Source organism: Colobus angolensis, unplaced genomic scaffold (assembly GCF_000951035.1).
Source record: "Colobus angolensis palliatus isolate OR3802 unplaced genomic scaffold, Cang.pa_1.0 Scaffold128, whole genome shotgun sequence".
NCBI classification, from domain to species: Eukaryota; Metazoa; Chordata; class Mammalia; order Primates; family Cercopithecidae; genus Colobus; species Colobus angolensis.
The window spans coordinates 3,764,280-3,782,968 of NW_012114030.1; the positions used below are offsets into that span (position 1 = coordinate 3,764,280).

Below are 18,689 nucleotides of genomic sequence, written 5' to 3' on the forward strand. Positions count from 1 at the left end.
CCCCTCCGCTGTGTCGTCGTCTACGCCTTCACCGCCAGTGCGCCTGCGCAAGACGCTGGACTTGGCGCTTAGCATCCTAGCCGATTGCTGTACGGAAGGGGCGTGCCGGGCCGAAGTGCGCAGACTCGGAGGCATACTCCCTTTGGGTAAGTGCTCCGCCTCCGTTTCCTAGAAAGATTGGGTTTGCAATTCGCTTGTTGTCTGGGCCGGGAGTTTGGAGTTCTTTGTGTCATATCCCGGAATAACGTGCTTTGTGATGGCGCACCGCTCCTGTTTCTCAAGCTGTTGTGCCCCGTGACGTCACTGCTCTCTCTTTAGATGAGAGAGAGCCCTCCCAGACCAGTTAATTATAGCCATTATCTAGAAATTGGTTGTTGAGGACTTCTTTCGAAGCTAGACCAGCGGAGGCCAAAGGGTTATTTGGTGACTTTTCCAGATGATTCTTATTCTCCAGTTACGATGTTCATAGCAGATATTCAGTGCCCACTATGTGTCCGGCCCTGTGCAAGGTTCTGAAGTCCCACTGATGAGCTGGAAGGTGTAATGGTTCAGAAAGGGAGTTTTGCAAAAGTCACCTAACCCCTCTGTGGCTAGGATTCCTTGTAAAATGGGACAGCGATAGCTACCTCAGAAAATCAGAGTGGGGAGAAAACGAAGTACAAATATAGCACGAATATAGAAATATTCTAAGCATGGGGACTTCAGGTTATTAACAACTAGCATAAGCTGGGTGCAGTGGTACACGCCTGTAGTTCCAGCTACTTGATAGGCTGAGGTGGAAGGTTCCCTTGAGCCTGGCAAGTAGAGGCTGCAGTGAACAATGACTGTGTCTGTGAATAGCCACTGCATTCCAGCCTGGGCAACATAACAAGACCTCATATTTTGGCAAACTGAACAAACCAGTAGTCACTTAGGAAGCAGGAAAATAAAAATAAAAATAAAACCAGCACAGTAAGAACAAATCCTAGCAAAACATAAGCTTTTCTGTTTACCAGCTAAATTGGTGCCTCCTAGTGGCAGTGTGTGAAAGCAGTTTACATGTCACTACCTGCCTTCCACAAAATTATGCTAGTTTTGATGACATCTTAACTTTTTGGATAAAGCGAAGCATTGATATATTTAAAATTTACATAAAATGCATCTGGACCGTATATGTTTGACAAGAGCCTTGGTTATTAAATAACCCCCATCACTCAGCTACTATTTTTCATTTTAAATGTCTTCTGAATCTATCTGCTTCTCTCTCTCCCTACTTCCGTTGTGTGCCCAGAGACTGGTACCTCTGTGCTGTGTGATGCTGGTAGCTGGGTGATAGCCTTTTGACTCCTCCCTTCCTATTCTTTCCCCCATAATGCATTCTCCCTATGGATGCCAGATTGTATCATGTCACTCCCCTTCATAAAACCCTTGTGTGGCCCCCAGTGCCTTCACATTCAAGTCCTGATCCCTTGGCCTGACATTTGAAGCCTTTCACAGACACTGCATCTTACCTCTGGGCCTTTGGAAAGGCTACTTCCAAACCCGAAATGCCTTCTCACTCCCCCATCCGCCGTGCTTCTGGCAAATACCTTCCTGTGTACCCCTCCAGACCTAGCTGGAGTGTTAGCCTCTTCCTTTTATTTATTAATTTTTTTGAGATGGAGTCTTGCTCTGTCATCTGGGCTGGAGTGCAGTGACACGATCTCAGCTTACTGCAACCTCTGCCTCCTGGGTTCAAGCAGTTCTCCTGCTCCAGCCTCCCAGGTAGCTGAGATTACAGGTGCACACCACCACACCTAGATAATTTTTGTATTTTTAGTAGAGATGGGATTTGGCCCCGTTGGCCAGGCTGTTCTCGAACTCCTGACCTCAAGTGACCCACCCACCTTGGTCCCCTAAAGTGCTGGGATTATAGGCTTGAGCCACTGTGCCCTGCCCAGCATTAGCCTCTTCCAAAAGCCTTCCCAGCCCTCTCAGGCCACATTATCGAGGTGACTGATGAGAGAGACAGTAAGGGGTAGAACCCTCACAAGCCCAAACTCTCCTTGCAGTGACCATTCTTCAGTGCATGAAGACAGACAGCATCCAGAACCGAACGGCCCGTGCCCTGGGGAACTTAGCCATGGAACCTGAGAGTTGTGGGGACATCCACTGTGCTGGTGAGAGGCTGTGAGGGTGGGGTCTGCTAGGACTCGGAGCAGAAGAAAGACTTGAGTGTCTGTCCTTTTTCACCCTCTGTGCTCCCCTTTCCTGCCCTCAGGTGCTGTTCCGCTGCTTGTGGAGAACCTGACAGCCTGCCAGGACTCGCAGTGCCTGCAGAGCGTGGTGCGTGCCCTCCGCAACCTGGCAGACTCACCCCAGCACCGCCTGGCCCTGGCACAGCAGGGAGCAGTGCGCCCGCTGGCCGAGCTCCTAGCCACTGCCCCAGATGCTGCACTGACCTCAGCCCTCGTCCGTGCCCTCCTGGAACTCAGCCGAGGCTGCTCCCGGGCCTGTGCTGAGCAGCTAAGTCTGGGTGGGGGACTGGGCCCACTCGTCAGCCTGGCATCCCACCCCAAGCGGGTAGTACGCGAGGGAACCATTCTGATCCTCGCCAACCTGTGTGCCCAGGGCCTGATTCGGCCTGCACTGGGCAATGCTGGTGGGGTGGAGGTGCTAGTAGATGAGCTTCGGCAGCGCCGCGGTCCTAATGGAGCTAGTCCAGCCTCCCAGCAGCCCCTGGTGCGGGCTGTGTGCCTCCTGTGTCGTGAGGCCATCAACCGGGCCCGGCTGCGGGATGCTGGTGGCTTGGATCTACTGATAGGCCTGCTGCGGGACCCTCGTGCCAGCGCATGGCACCCTCGTATTGTGGCTGCCCTTGTGGGCTTTCTCTATGACACTGGGGCCCTGGGCCGGCTCCAAGCTCTGGGACTTGTGCCTCTCCTGGCTGGGCAGCTGTGTGGTGAGGCTGGCGAGGAGGAAGAAGAGGGAAGAGAAGCTGCTTCCTGGGACTTCCCTGAGGAGAGGACCCCTGAGCGGGCACAGGGTGGAAGCTTCCGGAGCCTCAGGTGAGTCCCTGCCTCAGGGCCTGGGAGGGTGAGCAGTGTGGTGGCGTGGGGTTTGTGTCTGTCTTGGTCCTCTTCACTACCTCCACCCCCATTCTGTCTGAATAAGACTTTTATTACCCAGACTCCTGATTCCCACACAGCCACCTGCCAGTTCCTATTTAACACACTCTACTCCCCTGGGTCTACCTTTTTTTTTTTTTTGAGACAGGGTCTCACTGTTATCCAGGCTGGAATGCAGTGGTGCCATCTCCACTCACTGCAGCCTCTGCCTCCTGGGTTCAAGCAGTTCTCCTGCTTCAGCCTCACGAATAGCTGGGATTACAGGTGCCGGCCACCACGCCCAGCTAATTTTTGTATTTTTAATAGAGACAGGGTTTCACCGTGTTGGTCAGGCTGGTCTCGAACTCCTGACCTCAGGTGACCCACCCGCCTCGGCCTCCCAAAGTGCTGGGATTACAGGTGTGATCCTCTGCACTGGCTGGATCTACCTTTTAACCTTGGTCCCACCCCAGCACCTTTGAACTCTGGGCCCCAGACTGGTGGACTCTGGAGTCCAAGTTCTTACTCTGTTACTGTCACTCATGAATTGAAGCGTCACAGGAAAGCTGAGGAACTCTTTTTATTTTTTTTAAACATTAGAGTTGGCGATCTCGCTTTGGTGTCCAGACTGGTCTTGAACTCTTGGCTTCCAGTGACCCTCCCAGCTCAGCCTCCCAAAGTGTAGGGATTACAGGTGTGAGCCACCAAGCCCGGCCCCCAGCGCTTCCTATTTCCTTTTTATTTTCTCCATGACCCCTGTACTGTACACTGGCCCCGCACTAACATAACTTATCGTACTCTTACTTATCTGCTTTTTCTCACTGGAACATAAACTCCAGGAGGACAGGCACTTTGTTCAGTGCTTCTACCCAGCATCTAAAGAACAGCTTGGCACATGACAGATGACAGGCATCAGTAATTGCTGAAATGAGGTTTTAGTCCTATCCCCTCTCACTTCCATTTATCCTCTTTCTCTTTTTTTTTTTTTTTTTGGTGACGGAGTCTCGCTCTGTCACCCAGGCTGGAGTGCTGTGGCCGGATCTCAGCTCACTGCAAGCTCCGCCTCCCAGGTTCACGCCATTCTCCTGCCTCAGCCTCTCGGGTAGCTGGGACTACAGGCGCTGCCACCTCGCCCGGCTAGATTTTTGTAGTTTTTAGTAGAGACGGGGTTTCACAGTGTTAGCCAGGATGGTCTCGATCTCCTGACCTCGTGATCCGCCCGTCTCGGCCTCCCAAAGTGCTGGGATTACAGGCTTGAGCCACCGCGCCCAGCTATCCTCTTTCTCTACCCTCCTCCTCTCCCCTGGCTTTTCCTCCCTCCAAGACAGCTTTTAGCTCATGCAGTGGCTCACGCCTATGATCCCAGCGCCTTGGGAGGCCAAGGCAGGAGGATCGCTTGAGCACAGGAGTTTGAGACCAGCCTGGGCAACATAGCAAGACCCATTTCTAGAAAACATTTAAAAAATTAGCTGAGTGTGGGGGCACACACCTGTAGTGCCAGCTACTTGGGAGGCTGAGGTGGGAGGATCGCTTGAGCTCAAGAGTTCGAGGCTGCAGTGAGCCAGGATCCCACAACTGCATTCCAGCCTGGGCTACAGAGGGAGACCATGTTTCTTTAAAAAAAAAAAAAAAAAAAAAAAAAGACCCCTTAGGCCTCTTGGACTCTGCCCCTTCACCTTGGCTCTGGGTTCAGTCTCCTTTCTTCCCTCCACAGGTCGTGGCTGATCTCCGAGGGCTATGCCGCGGGCCCTGATGACATCTCCCCCGACTGGTCTCCTGAGCAGTGTTCTCCACCAGAGCCTATGGAGCCGGCCAGCCCCATCCTCACCCCGACCTCGCTGCGGGCACCGCGCACCCAGCGCACTCCAGGCCGCAGCCCCGTCGCCGCCATCGAGGAGCCTTGGGGACGCGAAGGGCCAGCCCTGCTGCTGCTTTCACGCTTTTCCCAGGCCCCTGACCCAAGCGGGGCACTTGTGACCGGCCCAGCCCTGTACGGCCTGCTGACCTATGTGACCGGTGCACCGGGCCCGCCCAGCCCACGTGCACTGCGCATCCTGTCACGCCTCACCTGCAACCCTGCCTGTCTCGAGGCCTTTGTGCGCAGCTATGGCGCAGCGTTGCTGCGGGCGTGGCTGGTGCTGGGGGTGGCGCCCGACGATTGGCCGGCACCACGTGCCCGGCCCACTCTCCACAGCCGCCACCGAGAGCTGGGTAAGTTCCCACACCCACCCGTCTCCTTGCCCCTGTGCCAGTCCCCATCCTCACCCATGGCTTCCAAGGGCTCAGAACCTCACCTTCCCACTCAGCCGTCCTCCCCAGCCCGTCCTCCAGACAACCCGTCACCAGAGTGGGGTGGGGAGCGCGACGTTCTGGTCCCTCCATGGGCCTGCAGGCAGAGTTCTGCTGTGTCCTCTGCCCAAGCCCTGGGACCTAGATACCCTAACTCCAGATGCAGCCCCACGCCCAGGATCCGGGCCGGTCTGTGCTTCTTTCTTGGCTCTGCCATTGGTTCAGCGCTGTCCTGACTGCTCCCCACCGGCACCCTGACCTGTGAACCCCGGCCTCACCACCACCCCCAGCACTGCCAGGGACTGCCCTGTCTGCTGTGCCCTGACCACAGGCTGCTTCAGGGGCCCAGACTTACACCCTGACCGTCCCACCTTCTGTCGTTGTCCTGGACCTCAGGTTCCCGGTGTCCCAAGCCCAGCACTGCCTCTTCAGTACCCTGACTTCTCACCCAGAGGTTTTACCCTCCTTCATTTCATCGGCCCAGAGTCCTGTCTCAGACCCCAGCTCCCAGCCTGAAAAGCTTTCCACTTGCAGGGGAGAGGCTACTGCAGAACCTGACAGTTCAGGCTGAGTCGCCCTTCGGGGTCGGGGCCCTCACGCACCTCTTACTCTCAGGGAGCCCTGAGGACCGCGTGGCCTGCGCGCTGACCCTGCCCTTCATCTGCCGGTGAGTGGGAAGTGGGTGCCTTGCGGGGCTGGGGAGGAGTGCTGTGTTTCCCAGGCCCGTTTCTCACCTTCTGAAAGGCCCTCTCTTCCCTGCAGGAAGCCCTCTCTGTGGCGCCGGCTGCTCCTGGAGCAGGGTGGCCTCCGGCTCCTCCTTGCGGCGCTGACCCGGCCGGCCCCACACCCTCTCTTCCTCTTCTTTGCCGCGGACTCCCTTTCCTGCCTCCAAGACCTGGTGTCTCCCACCGTGAGCCCAGCCGTCCCACAGGCAGTCCCCATGGACCTAGACTCACCCTCCCGTTGCCTCTATGAACCTCTGCTGGGCCCAGCCCCTGTCCCAGCTCCCGACCTGCACTTCCTGCTGGACTCAGGCCTCCAGCTCCCTGCCCAGCGAGCGGCCTCAGCCACCGCCTCCCCTTTCTTCCGGGCCCTGCTGTCAGGCAGCTTTGCAGAAGCCCAGATGGACCTGGTGCCCCTGCGAGGCCTGTCACCTGGTGCAGCCTGGCCTATCCTGCATCATTTGCATGGTTGTCGGGGCTGTGGGGCTGCCCTGGGGCCTGTGCCCCCTCCAGGCCAGCCCCTGCTGGGCTCAGAGGCCGAGGAGGCACTGGAGGCTGCTGGCCGTTTCCTACTGCCTGGGCTGGAGGAGGAGCTGGAAGAGGCCGTGGGCCGCATCCACCTAGGACCCCAGGGTGGCCCAGAGTCAGTGGGTGAGGTGTTCCGCCTGGGCCGGCCCCGGCTGGCTGCCCACTGTGCCCGCTGGACACTGGGGCCAGAGCAGTGCCCGAGGAAGCGGGGTCTGGCCCTGGTGGGGCTTGTGGAGGCAGCAGGTGAAGAGGCGGGGCCCCTGACGGAGGCTTTACTGGCCGTGGTGATGGGGATTGAGTTGGGGGCAAGGGTCCCTGCCTAGACTGTTGACGTCCCCTGGGAAGGGGACCCAAGGATGAATTGGCTCTGAAGGAGCCTCCCTGAGACTGGCAAGGGAGGAGGCTGAGCAGAAGGAGTCGTCATGGAGCAGCGGTGAGAACATGGAGCCAGACCCCGGGATGACGATCTGAAGACCTGGGAGTGAGAAGCCAAGGCCAGGGTCTGGGCGTGGGGCCCAGAGAAGCAGAACAGCCCAGGGCCCCAGGTGCCTGGCCTGGCCCAGACCTCTGGAGTTGAGATTAAACACTTTGGAGTTGGATACCTGTGTTGTGTGGTGTGTCTGCTTCTGTTTCTTCGCCCACCAAGCAGGGTCTTGTTCAGGTCTTTGTGTCTGGACACAGACCACCCTTGCATGTGACAGTTTAATAAGTATTGGGACAGGATTGAGTTCCCAGGCTGCTGCTTAGGATGTGGTTTTGGGCCCCAGGGGAAGCCTGCTTCCTGCTGTCAGGGCCTCAGTGCTCTGTCATAGCAACCCAACTGGACACGCAGACCTTGCTCGGGGCTGAAAGGGTTGTGCTGAGGGAATGCTGTTAGTCTGATGATGTGTTAGAGGCCTTTGCATTACTGACTGTTGCCCATCTTGGGCCCCCATTCTCTGGCTCCCTTTTCATCTCCTGGGCCATGTGCCCTACTGCTGTCTGTCTGAAGGAAGACCTGCTGTGGAGGGAATCTCATGCCCAGAGACAGACAAAGACCTGTGCTGGCATTGAGGAGAGGGAAGGGCTCACATTGCTTTGGTCTCCAAGGCAGGGTCTCCATCACCTGGCTTCCAGATCTTTTTTTTTTTTTTTTTAACTACTATTTTGTTTTAGAATCAGGAACACGTGCATGTTTGTTACACGGGTGTATTGTGTACGGGGGGGGGATTGGGTTTCTAGTGAACCCATTACCCAAAGAGTGAACACTGTACGTAATAGGTAATTTTCCAGTCCTTGCCCCGCACCCACCCGCCCCCTTTTTGGAGTCTCCAGTGTCTCTTTCCATCTTCATGCCCCTGTGTACCCATTGCTTAGCTCCTACTTAGAGAACATGCAGTATTTGGTTTTCTGTGTCTGAGTTAGTTTACTTAGGATAATGGCCTCCAGCTCCATCCATTTTGCTGCAAAGGACATTATTTCATTTTTTAAGGCTGTGTACTATTCCATGGGGTATATGTACCACATTTTCATTTTTTTTAAAGAGACAGGGTCTTGCTGTGTTGCCCAGTTGGTCTCAAAATCCTAGGTTCAAGCAGTCCTCCTGCCTCAGCCTCCCAAAGTGCTGGGATTTATAGGCACGAGCCACTGTGCCAGCCAACAATTTCTTTATTCAGTCAATTATTGATGGATACTTAGGTTGGGTCTACGACTTTGCTATTGTGAATAGTGCTGCAATGAACACAACGAGTCCAGCTGTCCTTTACATGATTTCTTTTCCTGTGGGTAGATACTCGATAGTGGGATTTCTGGGTCAAATGATAGTTAGAGTTGTAGGTCTTTGAGAAATCTCCATACTGTGTTTCGTAGAGGTCGAGCTAATTTACATTCCCACCAACAGTGTATAAGTATTCCCCTTTCTCCACATTCATGCCAACATCTGTTGCTTTTTTACTTTTTAATAATTGGCTTGCAGATTTTTGACTCCTCAGTGGCAGGCTGATATTGGGGAGAGCTGCACTGGGCCTGCCAAGGTCTGCTTCTGGGCAGCTGAGGTTGACACTTGCTGTCTCTGAGCCTCTGTGAGTGTTGGTCCAGGTGTCTGGTTTTCAGGCTATGCATTAGAACCAAGCAGAGAGCTTTGAAAAACTATCGATGTCTGGGACCTTTTTACTCACATTGGACTGGGCATCAGTATTTTATTTTATTTTTATTTTTGGAATCTTGCTCCGTCACCCAGGCTGGAGTGTGGTGGTGCAATCTTGGCTCATTGCAGCCTCCGCCTTTCTGGTTCAAGCAATTCTCGTGCTTCAGCCTCCCAAGTAGCTGGAATTACAGGTGCCACTATGCCCGGCTCTTTGTATTTTTAGTAGATACAGGGTTTCACCATGTTGGCCAGGCTGGTCTCGAACTCCTGATCTCAGGCGATCTGCCTGCCTTGACCTCCCAAAGTGCTGGGATTACAGGCGTGAGCCACCATGCCCAGCCAGGCCCTATCTTCAAATATAGTCACACTGGGAGTTAAACTTTGATGTATAAAAGTGGGAGAGGCATAAACATTCAGTCCACAACACTCCCTTTCCCCCAACCCTAGGCAACCACTAATCTACATCTTATCTCTACAGATGACCTATTCTGGACATGTCATATAAATGGAATCATACAGTGTGTGATTTTTCGTGTCTGGCTTCTTTCACATAGTGTAATGTTATCAAGGTTCATCCACACCGTAGCATCTCATTTCTTTTTATTAGGAATAATACAGTTTCACTTTATGCATTGCTGTGGTTTGAACATGTCCCCCCAGAGTTCATGTGTTGGAAACTTAACCCCCAATGCAACTGTGGAGAGGTGGGAACTTCAAGAAGTGATTAGGTTATGTGGGCTCTTCCCTCATGAATGGATTAATGGCATTATTGCATGAGTAGGTTAGTTATCAAGGATGGGTTCTGCCCCCACCCCACCCCCACTCTTGCACTGTCTTACCCTTCTGCTTTCTGCTGTGGGATGAGGCAGAAAGAAGGCCCTCATCAGATGCAGGGCCCTTGATCTTGGACTTCCCAGCCTCTAGAACACAAAGAAATCTCTGTTCTTTATAAATTATCCAGCCTTAGGTATTCTATGATGCAGCACAAAACAGACTAAGACATGGATATGCCACTTTTGTTTCTTCAGTCATCAGTTGACGGACATTTGGGTTGTTTCCACTCTGGGGCTGTTATGAATAATGCTGCTATGAATATTCATGTACAAGGTTTTTTTGTGGAATACGCTTTTATTTCTCTTGGTTACATATCTAGAAGGGAAATTGCTGGATCATATAACTCTATGTTTAAACATCTGAGGAACTGCCAGACTATTTTCCAAAGTTAGTGAATGATTTTACATTCCAACCAGCCATGTGTGAGGGTTCCAATGTCTCCACATCCTCACAAAAACTTGTTAAATATCTCTTTTTTTCAGGTTTTTTTTTTTTTTTTTTTGAGTCGGAGTCTCACTCTGTCACCCAGGCTGGAGTCCAGTGGCACGATCTCTGCTCACTGCAACCTCTGCCTCCCTAATTCAAGTGATTCTCCTGCCTCAGCCTTCCGAGTAGCTGGGATTACAGGTGCCCGCCACCAGGCCCAGCTAATTTTTGTATTTTTAGTAGAGACGGGGTTTTGCCAAGTTAACCAGGCTGGTCTCAAACTCCCGACCTCAGATGATCTGCCTGCCTCGGCCTCCCAGAGTGCTAGGATTGCAGGCGTGAACCACCGAGCCTGGTCTCTAAAATATTATTATTATTATTATTATTTGAGATGGAGTCTCGCTCTATTGCCCAGGCTGGAGTGCCGGGGCGTGATCTCAGCTCAATGCAGCCTCTGCCTGCCAGATTCAAGGGATTCTTCTGCCTCAGCCTCCCAAGTAACTGGAAATACAGGCACCCACCACCTTGCCCGTCTAATTTTTTGTGTGTGTTTTTAGTAGAGACTGGGTTTCACCATGTTAGCCAGGCTAACATGATCTCTGCTCACTGCAACCTCTGCCTCCGGAGTTCAAGTGATTCTCCTGCCTCAGCCTCCTGAGTAGCTGGGATTATAGGTGCCTGCCACCATATCCAGCTAATTTTTGTATTTTAAGTAGGACGGGGTTTAACCAGGTTAACCATGCTGGTCTCAAACTCCCGACCTCAGGTGATCCACCTGCCTTGGCCTCCCAAAGTGCTGGGATTACAGGCATGAACCACTGAGCCTGGCCTTTAAAATATTATTATTATCTGAGATGGAGTCTCTCTCTGTTGCCCAGGCTGGAGTGCAGTGGTGCAATCTCAGCTCACTGCAGCCTCCACCTGCCAGGTTCAAGGGATTCTCCTGCCTCAGCCTCCCAAGTAGCTGGGACTACAGGTGCCTGCTGCCGTGCCCGGCTAAGTTTTTGTGTGTTTTTAGTAGAGACTGTTTTCACCATGTTAGCCAGGCTGGTCTTGAACTCCTGACCTCAGGTGATCCACCCACCTCGGCCTTCCAAAGTGTAGGGATCACAGGCATGAGCCACCACTCCTGGCCTAATTACCTGTCTTTTTTTATTATCATCATCCTAATAGATATGATGTGGCATCTCATTGTAGTTTGATTTGCATTTCTCTGGGGACTAATGATGTTGAGGATATTTTCATGTAATTATTGGCTATTTATATAACGTATTGAACTGTCTATTCAGGTCATTTGCCCATTTTTTTTCTTTTTCTTTTTTATTCTTGAGACAGGGTCTCCTCTATCGCCCAGGAGTTCAGTGGCACAGTCTCAGCTCATTGCAGCCTCTGCCTCCCGGCTTCAAGTAATTCTCGTGTCTCAGCCTCCCAAGTAGCTGGGATTATAGGCGCCCGCCACCACGCATGGCTAATTTTGTATTTTTAGTAGAGACGAGGTTTCATCACGTTGGCCAGGCTGGTCTCGAACTCCTGACCTCCAGTGACCTGCCCGCCTTGGCCTCCCAAAGTGCTGGGATTATAGGTGTGAGCCACCATGCCCATCTGGCATTTTTAAAAGCTCCCCAGGTTGTTCTGATTTGCTCCTGGGTTGAGACCCATAGTCCAGTGCCCAGATCTGTCCAAGAGAGTGGCTGCTGCACAGTTGTCTGTCCACAACTACCTCTAGGGCCTCTCGTTTCCACCTCGTTTCTCAGGGTCTCAGTCCAGGGAAGCCTTACTACTTTGTGGCTGGAGACTTTGTCTTGCTTTCTGCTCTGAGTTCATCAGTAACTTGGGAAAGGGCTGTTTGGGAGCAGGCCTGGGCCACCTCAGTGTTGAGGAAGGGCTTTGTCTTGTAGGCTGGCTGGGGGTTGGTTGCCTGGGAGTGTTTGCCCCGCATTTGCAAAGGGCTTGCGCCCGGGTTCGAGTTTACCTGTGTCTATGACCAAGTCTTGGAGGGAAGGTCCTAGTGTAGAGTCTGTGGGTGGGTTCACTGTGTCTGTCCCCGTCCTTGAGATTTCTTTGTGTATAGTATGTATGCCTCTTGGGGCCTCTATTTAATCTGTCAGGGCCTCCGATGGGAAGGTCTCTGAACCTGAGGTCTGAGCCTTAGAACATCTCTCCTGCTACCAATCCAAAAATTCCGTCTGGGACGAGTCTCCCAGGAATGGCATGGGTGGGAGGGAGGCTCTTGTCTAGGACTCAGGCTCTGGCTTTGCGAGGTGTCTGCTTGGGGGCCGCAGTCCGTGTCTGTAAGTCTCCCTAGGGAGCGGCTATGGGGCTTGGTCTGGAGAAGCCACTTCTTTCTGGCACTGGCCTCCTGGGGCTCCCTGCAGCTGAGGCCAAGGCTGGGGTGTGGCCGCCTCCACCGCAGGCCGGCGGGCTGGGCTCGGGTGGGCCGGGGCGCTCCCTCATTTCCACGCCCCTACCTCGGGTTCCCCCGTTCATCGCCCCCCCATCCCCATCCCAGCGGGTCCCGGCTTCCTTACATGGTCACGGCCGGGCTTCCAGCTCCCGGACGTCCCCCGCCCCCCGCCCCCACCGGACACGGCCCCCGCCCTGTTCGCCCCGCGCCACCCGCCCGCGCCCCGCCATGGAGGACCTGGGTGAGTGGGGCCGGATCCCCGGGTCCGTGGCCCCTCACCGCTGCCCAGATCTGCCTCCCCGCCGTCGCTCTCCCTCATCTCCCCATCCCTGTCTTCTTGCTTCTGCTTTTCGCCTCTGCCCGCGCCTCCTTTCCAACTCCACGTCCCCCTTCCTGCCTCTCCCTTCCTGCCTTTCCCGGGCCGGCCGCTCCCTCCCTTCTTTCCTCGCTCTGCTCCTCCATCCCAGGCTGCGGCGGATGGAACGGGCCCGGGGCTCTGGGGAGGGAGGGGTTAAAGGGGCCTCGGCCCGGGGACCGGGAAAGTAGAGGGCACGGGAAAGTCTGGCACCAAGTTTTGGAGAAAAAAAAGAGGGCCTGCCTGCGCCAGGGTTTTGGGAGAGGAGGAGTTAAGGGCTCCTGAGCACGGTCAGGGTCGGGTCCTTGGAGCAAGGAAGAGAATAGTAGCTCAGGAGTGCCTAGGCGCCCGCGAAGGCTTCAGGGTTTCACGCGAGTGCTCAGAGACGACGACTGAGGGCAGGACTTCTGGGTTCTGGAAGTGAAGGGGCTCAAAGGACCCGGATCTCGGTATGCAGGGATGGGAGAGTGGTGTCTTGTCCGGAAAGGGGGACCCAGGTATCTCGTCCTCCCTGCGGAGCCTGGGGCTGGAAGGCTGTGCGCTCCACCGGAGAGAGGGGCTTCCGGCCCCCGGCGGTAGAGGGCGCTGCTCGGTAGGGGTAACTGACACGGTACCGCAGAGAAGCAGCCAATCAGAAGACAGGTCCCAGGGAAGCGCCAGTGAGGAGCGCAGGGCGGGACTCAGGGGCCGGGGAGTGGCCAGGCTGGGCGGGGCCTGTGTAGGTACGGGGAGGAGTTAACGAGCGCGGAAGAGAGACCGTCCAATGAGAAAGCTGGGGGCCAGGCACTGGGCCAATGGAGCAGTTTGGAGGGGAGCCAAATTTGGCTTGGTTGAAGAGCCCATTTTGACTGCATCAGAGAAGATGGGGAGAATAAAATAATCAGGAGGCTGGGTTTGTGCTTGGCTCCCAGCGTGAGCAACTGGGATATTCCGGTCATAAATATTACTTGCTACACTTTGAGCAGTGCTCTGCCTGGCTCTGGCCCTTTGACCTCTGCTCTTAATACTGGCTTCTGTCCTCCAGTACTACCCACTGGGAACTTTATCTTCCGATCTAACCGTGACCCCTGTCTCTCTCCCTGATGGCCTCTTCCTGCAGACGCCCTGCTCTCTGACCTGGAGACTACCACCTCACACATGCCAAGGTCAGGGGCTCCCAAAGAGCGCCCTGCAGAGCCTCTCACCCCTCCCCCATCCTATGGCCACCAGCCACAGGTGAGATCGGATGTTGGGGCCTGGGGCAGCCACTAGGGCCAGGCTTGGCCTAGTCTATGGGGATCTCAGCCTGAGTGGGGCAGAGTGCAGGCCTGTCATCCCACCTGTGCGTCTCCGCTCTGTAGACAGGGTCTGGGGAGTCTTCAGGAGCCTCGGGGGACAAGGACCATCTGTACAGGTGAGGGGCCTGGCAACCAGGGCATAGGGGGCCAACTGAGGCTCATCCGTACAGGCGAGGAGGCTTGGATTCCCCACCGCTGAACCCAGGCTCCCACTCTGCTTCCCAGCACGGTATGCAAGCCTCGGTCCCCAAAGCCTGCAGTCCCGGCGGCCCCTCCATTCTCCTCTTCCAGCGGTGTCTTGGGTACTGGGCTCTGTGAGCTAGATCGGTTGCTTCAGGAACTTAATGCCACCCAGTTCAACATCACAGGTACCAGGGTGACTGAGAGAGAACTTGATGGGATGGGGGCAGGGGAGGGAAGGGCAGGGCAGCGACTAACAAGAATACACTTCCCAGAGTAGCAGTTAAAGGGACCTAAAGCCTCAAGTGGGAGGGTGCATTGAGCACAGCCCTATATGCAGCTTCCTCCTCCCCTCTCTCCAGATGAAATCATGTCTCAGTTCCCATCTAGCAAGGTGGCTTCAGGAGAGCAGAAGGAGGACCAGTCTGAAGACAAGAAAAGATCCAGCCTGTGAGTTTGGCATCCTTGTCAGGGCTGAGAGGAGATGAGTCCTGGATGTCTGAGTCACTAGAGGGAGCATTGCTCTGGGAGGCTCTGAGATGACACAAGCATGTTCTTCACAGCCCTTCCAGCCCATCTCCTGGCCTCCCAAAGCCTTCTGCCACCTCGGCCACGCTGGAGCTGGATAGACTGATGGCCTCACTCTCTGACTTCCGCGTTCAAAACCATGTGAGTTGGGCAGTGGGCCAGTGTCCATTTGTGGCTCCCCAACCCCTTCTAGACAATTCCACATCTGCTGCCTTGCTGACTCAATTTTCATGTCCTCCCTGCTGCAGCTTCCAGCCTCTGGGCCAACCCAGCCACCAGTGGCAAGCTCCACAAACGAGGGCTCCCCAACCCCACCAGAGCCAACTGGCAAGGGCAGCCTAGACACCATGCTGGGGCTGCTGCAGTCCGACCTCAGCCGCCGGGGTGTTCCCACTCAGGCCAAGGGCCTCTGTGGCTCCTGCAATAAACCTATTGCTGGGCAAGTAAGTGGAGCCTTGTGAGAAGGGAGGCAGAGACCTGTCACAGACCCATCTTTAGTGGGAGCTGGGCTTTATGCTGTTGCCTTTTAATAAGTGAATCTGGGAAGTGGGTATCATTGTTACTTATATTTTATGGATGAGGAAACTGAAGCTCTGAACCACACAGCAGGTTAGTGGTAGGGTGAAAATTCCAACCATGTTACCATTTATTATGGTCCTACTGTGTGCCAGGCACTGTGCCAGCTCCTTTACAAACCCTGTCTCATCCAATCTTCACAAAACACTCAGTGGCTCCACCCACCATCTCTTACGCATCTACAAAGGCTCTCTCTTCCTCCATCAGAGTCTGGACTGGGTTCACTGGTCCTTGGCTTATTGACTGAGCAGATGTGATTGACAACAGCTGTGCCTAGGGGTTAACCTAGTGCCCCCTGCTAGATCAAGTACCTGACTCCTAGCCCAGAATTGCCCATCTCGGCAAAGGAGGGTGACATTGTGACTTTTGTGGATCATAGGCACTTTCATCTTCATGAATCCCTTTGTCCATTAAAATACATAGTTTTTTATGCCTGTGTTGGTGTAAAGATGGGTATGTTATTATTATATATTAAAGCATTTTCTTCATTTTTTATTCTGAACTTTTAAAAACTGATTTTTCACTTCCTCCCTCTTATTTATTTTGAGACGAAGTCTCACTCTGTGACCCAGGCTGGAGTGCAGTGGTGCGATCGTGGCTCACTGCAGCCTCAACCTCGTGGGCTCAAGCAATCCTCCCACCTCAGCCTCCCAAATGCTAGGATTAGAGGCACGAGCCACCCAGCCTGGTCTTAACTCTGATTTAAAAAGAAGTAAAACGTTTTTATGGGACCCTAAATGTATTGTGGGCTCCAGGCTCTGTGCCTGCTGTGCCTCATGTGTAGGTCAATCCTGGAGCACAGGTGGAATATGGGAGCTGGATCTCCATCGCTTACAGGCTGCATGATCTGGAACACTGGATTATTTATTCTGATCGCTCAGAGAGGACTCGAAAAACGCCGCGTAAACCTTGCCTCGCTGGGCATGTGGCCGTCAGAGCCGCTCTGACCACGCCTCACCTCCCACTCGCAGGTGGTGACGGCTCTGGGCCGCGCCTGGCACCCCGAGCACTTCGTTTGCGGAGGCTGTTCCACCGCCCTGGGAGGCAGCAGCTTCTTCGAGAAGGATGGAGCCCCCTTCTGCCCCGAGTGCTACTTTGAGCGCTTCTCGCCAAGATGTGGCTTCTGCAACCAGCCCATCCGACACGTGAGCCCTGTCCGGCCGCACTGAGCCCGCCCTGTCTCACCCGGAGAGCTGTAGGACGGGCCTCCACCGCATGGGTCCCGCCCCATCCGCGCTACCCCACCCCTACCCCTTGGCAATGTCCACAGCCCCTTGGACTCCACTCTTCCTTTCTGACTCCCACGTTCCTAGTTAGATCTTCTCCCCCGCCCCCGACGCATGCCTTAGCCCAGTCACCCGGGTTCCGCGCGGGAGAGGAAGGCGCGAAGGCACGGAGGCCGCGCTGAGTGTCCTCTCCCTCCCTACAGAAAATGGTGACCGCCTTGGGTACTCACTGGCACCCAGAGCATTTCTGCTGCGTCAGTTGCGGGGAGCCCTTTGGAGATGAGGGTGAGAGTGAACTTGACTCCCACCTTAAAAGCTGTGGGTCCCCTCGACGTCTCGCCCCAGCCCCTCCGATCTCCGGAGTCCTCAGGGCCATGATTTTCCTTCTGCTCTTTTCTAGCCCTGCCCTCTCCCACACAGACTCCGGACCCAAGCCCGCCCGCTCCGTCCCGCCCCAGACCCGGCTCCTCCTTCCCCAAGGCTCCTTCGGACTGCCCCTCCTCCCGCCCCAGATCTCAGGTCTTGTGGGTCCCCCGTCCCGCCCGCACCTTTTGCTTTCAGCCCACTCGGTTCCCTCTCCTAGGTTTTCACGAGCGCGAGGGCCGCCCCTACTGCCGGCGGGACTTCCTGCAGCTGTTCGCCCCGCGCTGCCAGGGCTGCCAGGGCCCCATCCTGGATAACTACATCTCGGCGCTTAGCGCGCTCTGGCACCCGGACTGTTTCGTCTGCAGGGTGCGCGCTGCGGGGCGGGGCGTTGGAGGGGCGGGTCAAGGGTGCAGGGCTGTGGGGGCGGGCTTGGAGAGGCGGGTCACGAGAGGTGCTGCTAGGAACCTCGGGTGGGGCGAGTTTTCCGGGCAGGGTCCCACTGGACGGGAGGCTTCGCGTCTAGGGCGGGCTGCGAGATCCCACGGCGTTATCCGCTAGTAACGCGCGTTGTCTGGCGGGGGCCGCTGACCTTTCTGTCCTTTCGCGGCCTCCCTTCCCCAGGAATGCTTCGCGCCCTTCTCGGGAGGCAGCTTTTTCGAGCACGAGGGCCGCCCGTTGTGCGAGAACCACTTCCACGCACGGCGCGGCTCGCTGTGCGCCACGTGTGGCCTCCCGGTTACCGGCCGCTGCGTGTCGGCCCTGGGCCGCCGCTTCCACCCGGATCACTTCACATGCACCTTCTGCCTGCGCCCGCTCACCAAGGGCTCCTTCCAGGAGCGCGCTGGCAAGCCCTACTGCCAGCCCTGCTTCCTGAAGCTCTTCGGCTGACAGCCCGCTCGGCTCGCCCTCTCCCCCGGAGGCCACGCCCTCCCGGTAAAGCGGGTCCGGCAGACCCAGAGGCCTTGCTCTCAGAGCGTGAGGCCCCACCCACTGGAGAGCCCCGCCCCTAAGGTACTCTGAGTCCTCAGGGGTCACGTTCAGAAAAGGCCCAGCCAGACCTAAACCCACACGCCAACAAAGTGAGTCGCACACAGATGAGAGCTCCCGTGCGAGCCTTCACTCTCTATTCCCACCCTTGAGGGAGCCCCCTGACTGGGGGAGGGTCCTTGCAATTCCAGCGAATCGGAGGCCAGGCCAGGACGTCCTTGTTCCCTGCACCCTCACTGTTCTGTGCACTTTTTCTACCTACATAAACACACGCATTCCACGTCTCCCTCGTGCTGTCTCTGAATGCGCGCGGGAGCCTGGCCCTGACGCCCGGCCCCCGCACTGGCTCTGTCCCCGGCCGTCTCTAGGCCACTGCCCTGTGGCCGCAGCGGGACCTGCAGCCTCAGCCCTTGCAGGTAGCCACTCCTGCACTTCCTGTTTCAAGTATCAGATGAGCCTGAGGCTGGAAAGGGTGGCGACCAGCGCAGGACTGTACAGATAGTGGCAGAGCCAGGACAAGAGCTCCAACTGAGGCCCCACCGAATCTTCCCGCCCTCATTACTCCTTCTTCAGTTCTATATTTTGCTTTGTTTTCTTTTGTCCTAAGAGATGAGGTCACACTTTGTCGCCCAGGTTGGAGTACAGTGGTGCCATAGCTCACTGCAACCTCGAACTCCTGGGGTCAAGCGATCCTCCCGCCTTGGCCTCCCAAAGGTGTGAGCTACTGTGCCCGCTCTTCCCTTTATTCTTGAAATAAGCTCTTACGGTGGTTCACCTCACTTTGGGAGGCACTTTGGGAGG

At 55.5% G+C, this 18,689-nt stretch overlaps 3 protein-coding genes and 1 long non-coding RNA gene across 6 annotated transcripts in view; 3 read left to right on the plus strand and 1 right to left on the minus strand.

The window, feature by feature from the left end:
- The window catches only part of LOC105505735 (armadillo repeat-containing protein 5-like), a 3,062-nt gene extending 1,605 nt beyond the window's left edge, over positions 1 to 1,457 (plus strand). Inside the window, exons 4-5 of the mRNA XM_011933664.1 lie at positions 39 to 146; positions 1,423 to 1,457. Of these exons, the coding sequence (XP_011789054.1) occupies positions 39 to 146; positions 1,423 to 1,457 (143 nt within the window). The remainder of the gene's footprint in view (positions 1 to 38; positions 147 to 1,422) is intronic.
- Positions 1 to 7,205, plus strand: LOC105505714 (armadillo repeat-containing protein 5). Its single transcript, XM_011933642.1, has 6 exons — positions 1 to 146; positions 2,031 to 2,138; positions 2,240 to 3,026; positions 4,780 to 5,276; positions 5,889 to 6,021; positions 6,117 to 7,205. Exons 2-6 carry the CDS (start codon positions 2,048 to 2,050, stop codon positions 6,925 to 6,927), a joined length of 2,319 nt encoding a protein of 772 aa, XP_011789032.1. The 5' UTR covers positions 1 to 146; positions 2,031 to 2,047; the 3' UTR covers positions 6,928 to 7,205.
- Positions 7,206 to 9,737: 2,532 nt separating this feature from the next.
- Positions 9,738 to 12,537, minus strand: LOC105505717. Its single transcript, XR_001000792.1, has 2 exons — positions 10,751 to 12,537; positions 9,738 to 10,278 (listed from the first exon to the last, which is right to left on the minus strand). It is a non-coding gene; the product is annotated as an uncharacterized LOC105505717 (long non-coding RNA).
- On the plus strand, positions 12,498 to 18,172 carry TGFB1I1 (transforming growth factor beta 1 induced transcript 1). Of its 3 annotated transcripts, none has more exons than XM_011933643.1 (11): positions 12,498 to 12,634; positions 13,848 to 13,963; positions 14,089 to 14,141; positions 14,251 to 14,393; positions 14,568 to 14,655; positions 14,769 to 14,874; positions 14,982 to 15,176; positions 16,281 to 16,454; positions 16,739 to 16,820; positions 17,119 to 17,267; positions 17,523 to 18,172. In XM_011933643.1, exons 1-11 carry the CDS (start codon positions 12,622 to 12,624, stop codon positions 17,787 to 17,789), a joined length of 1,386 nt encoding a protein of 461 aa, XP_011789033.1. In that variant the 5' UTR covers positions 12,498 to 12,621; the 3' UTR covers positions 17,790 to 18,172. The 3 variants fall into 3 exon arrangements, with proteins under 3 accessions (XP_011789033.1, XP_011789035.1, XP_011789034.1); XM_011933645.1 differs by lacking the exon at positions 12,498 to 12,634 and adding an exon at positions 12,647 to 12,656; XM_011933644.1 differs by lacking the exon at positions 12,498 to 12,634 and adding an exon at positions 13,615 to 13,660.
- Positions 18,173 to 18,689: the final 517 nt, after the last annotated feature.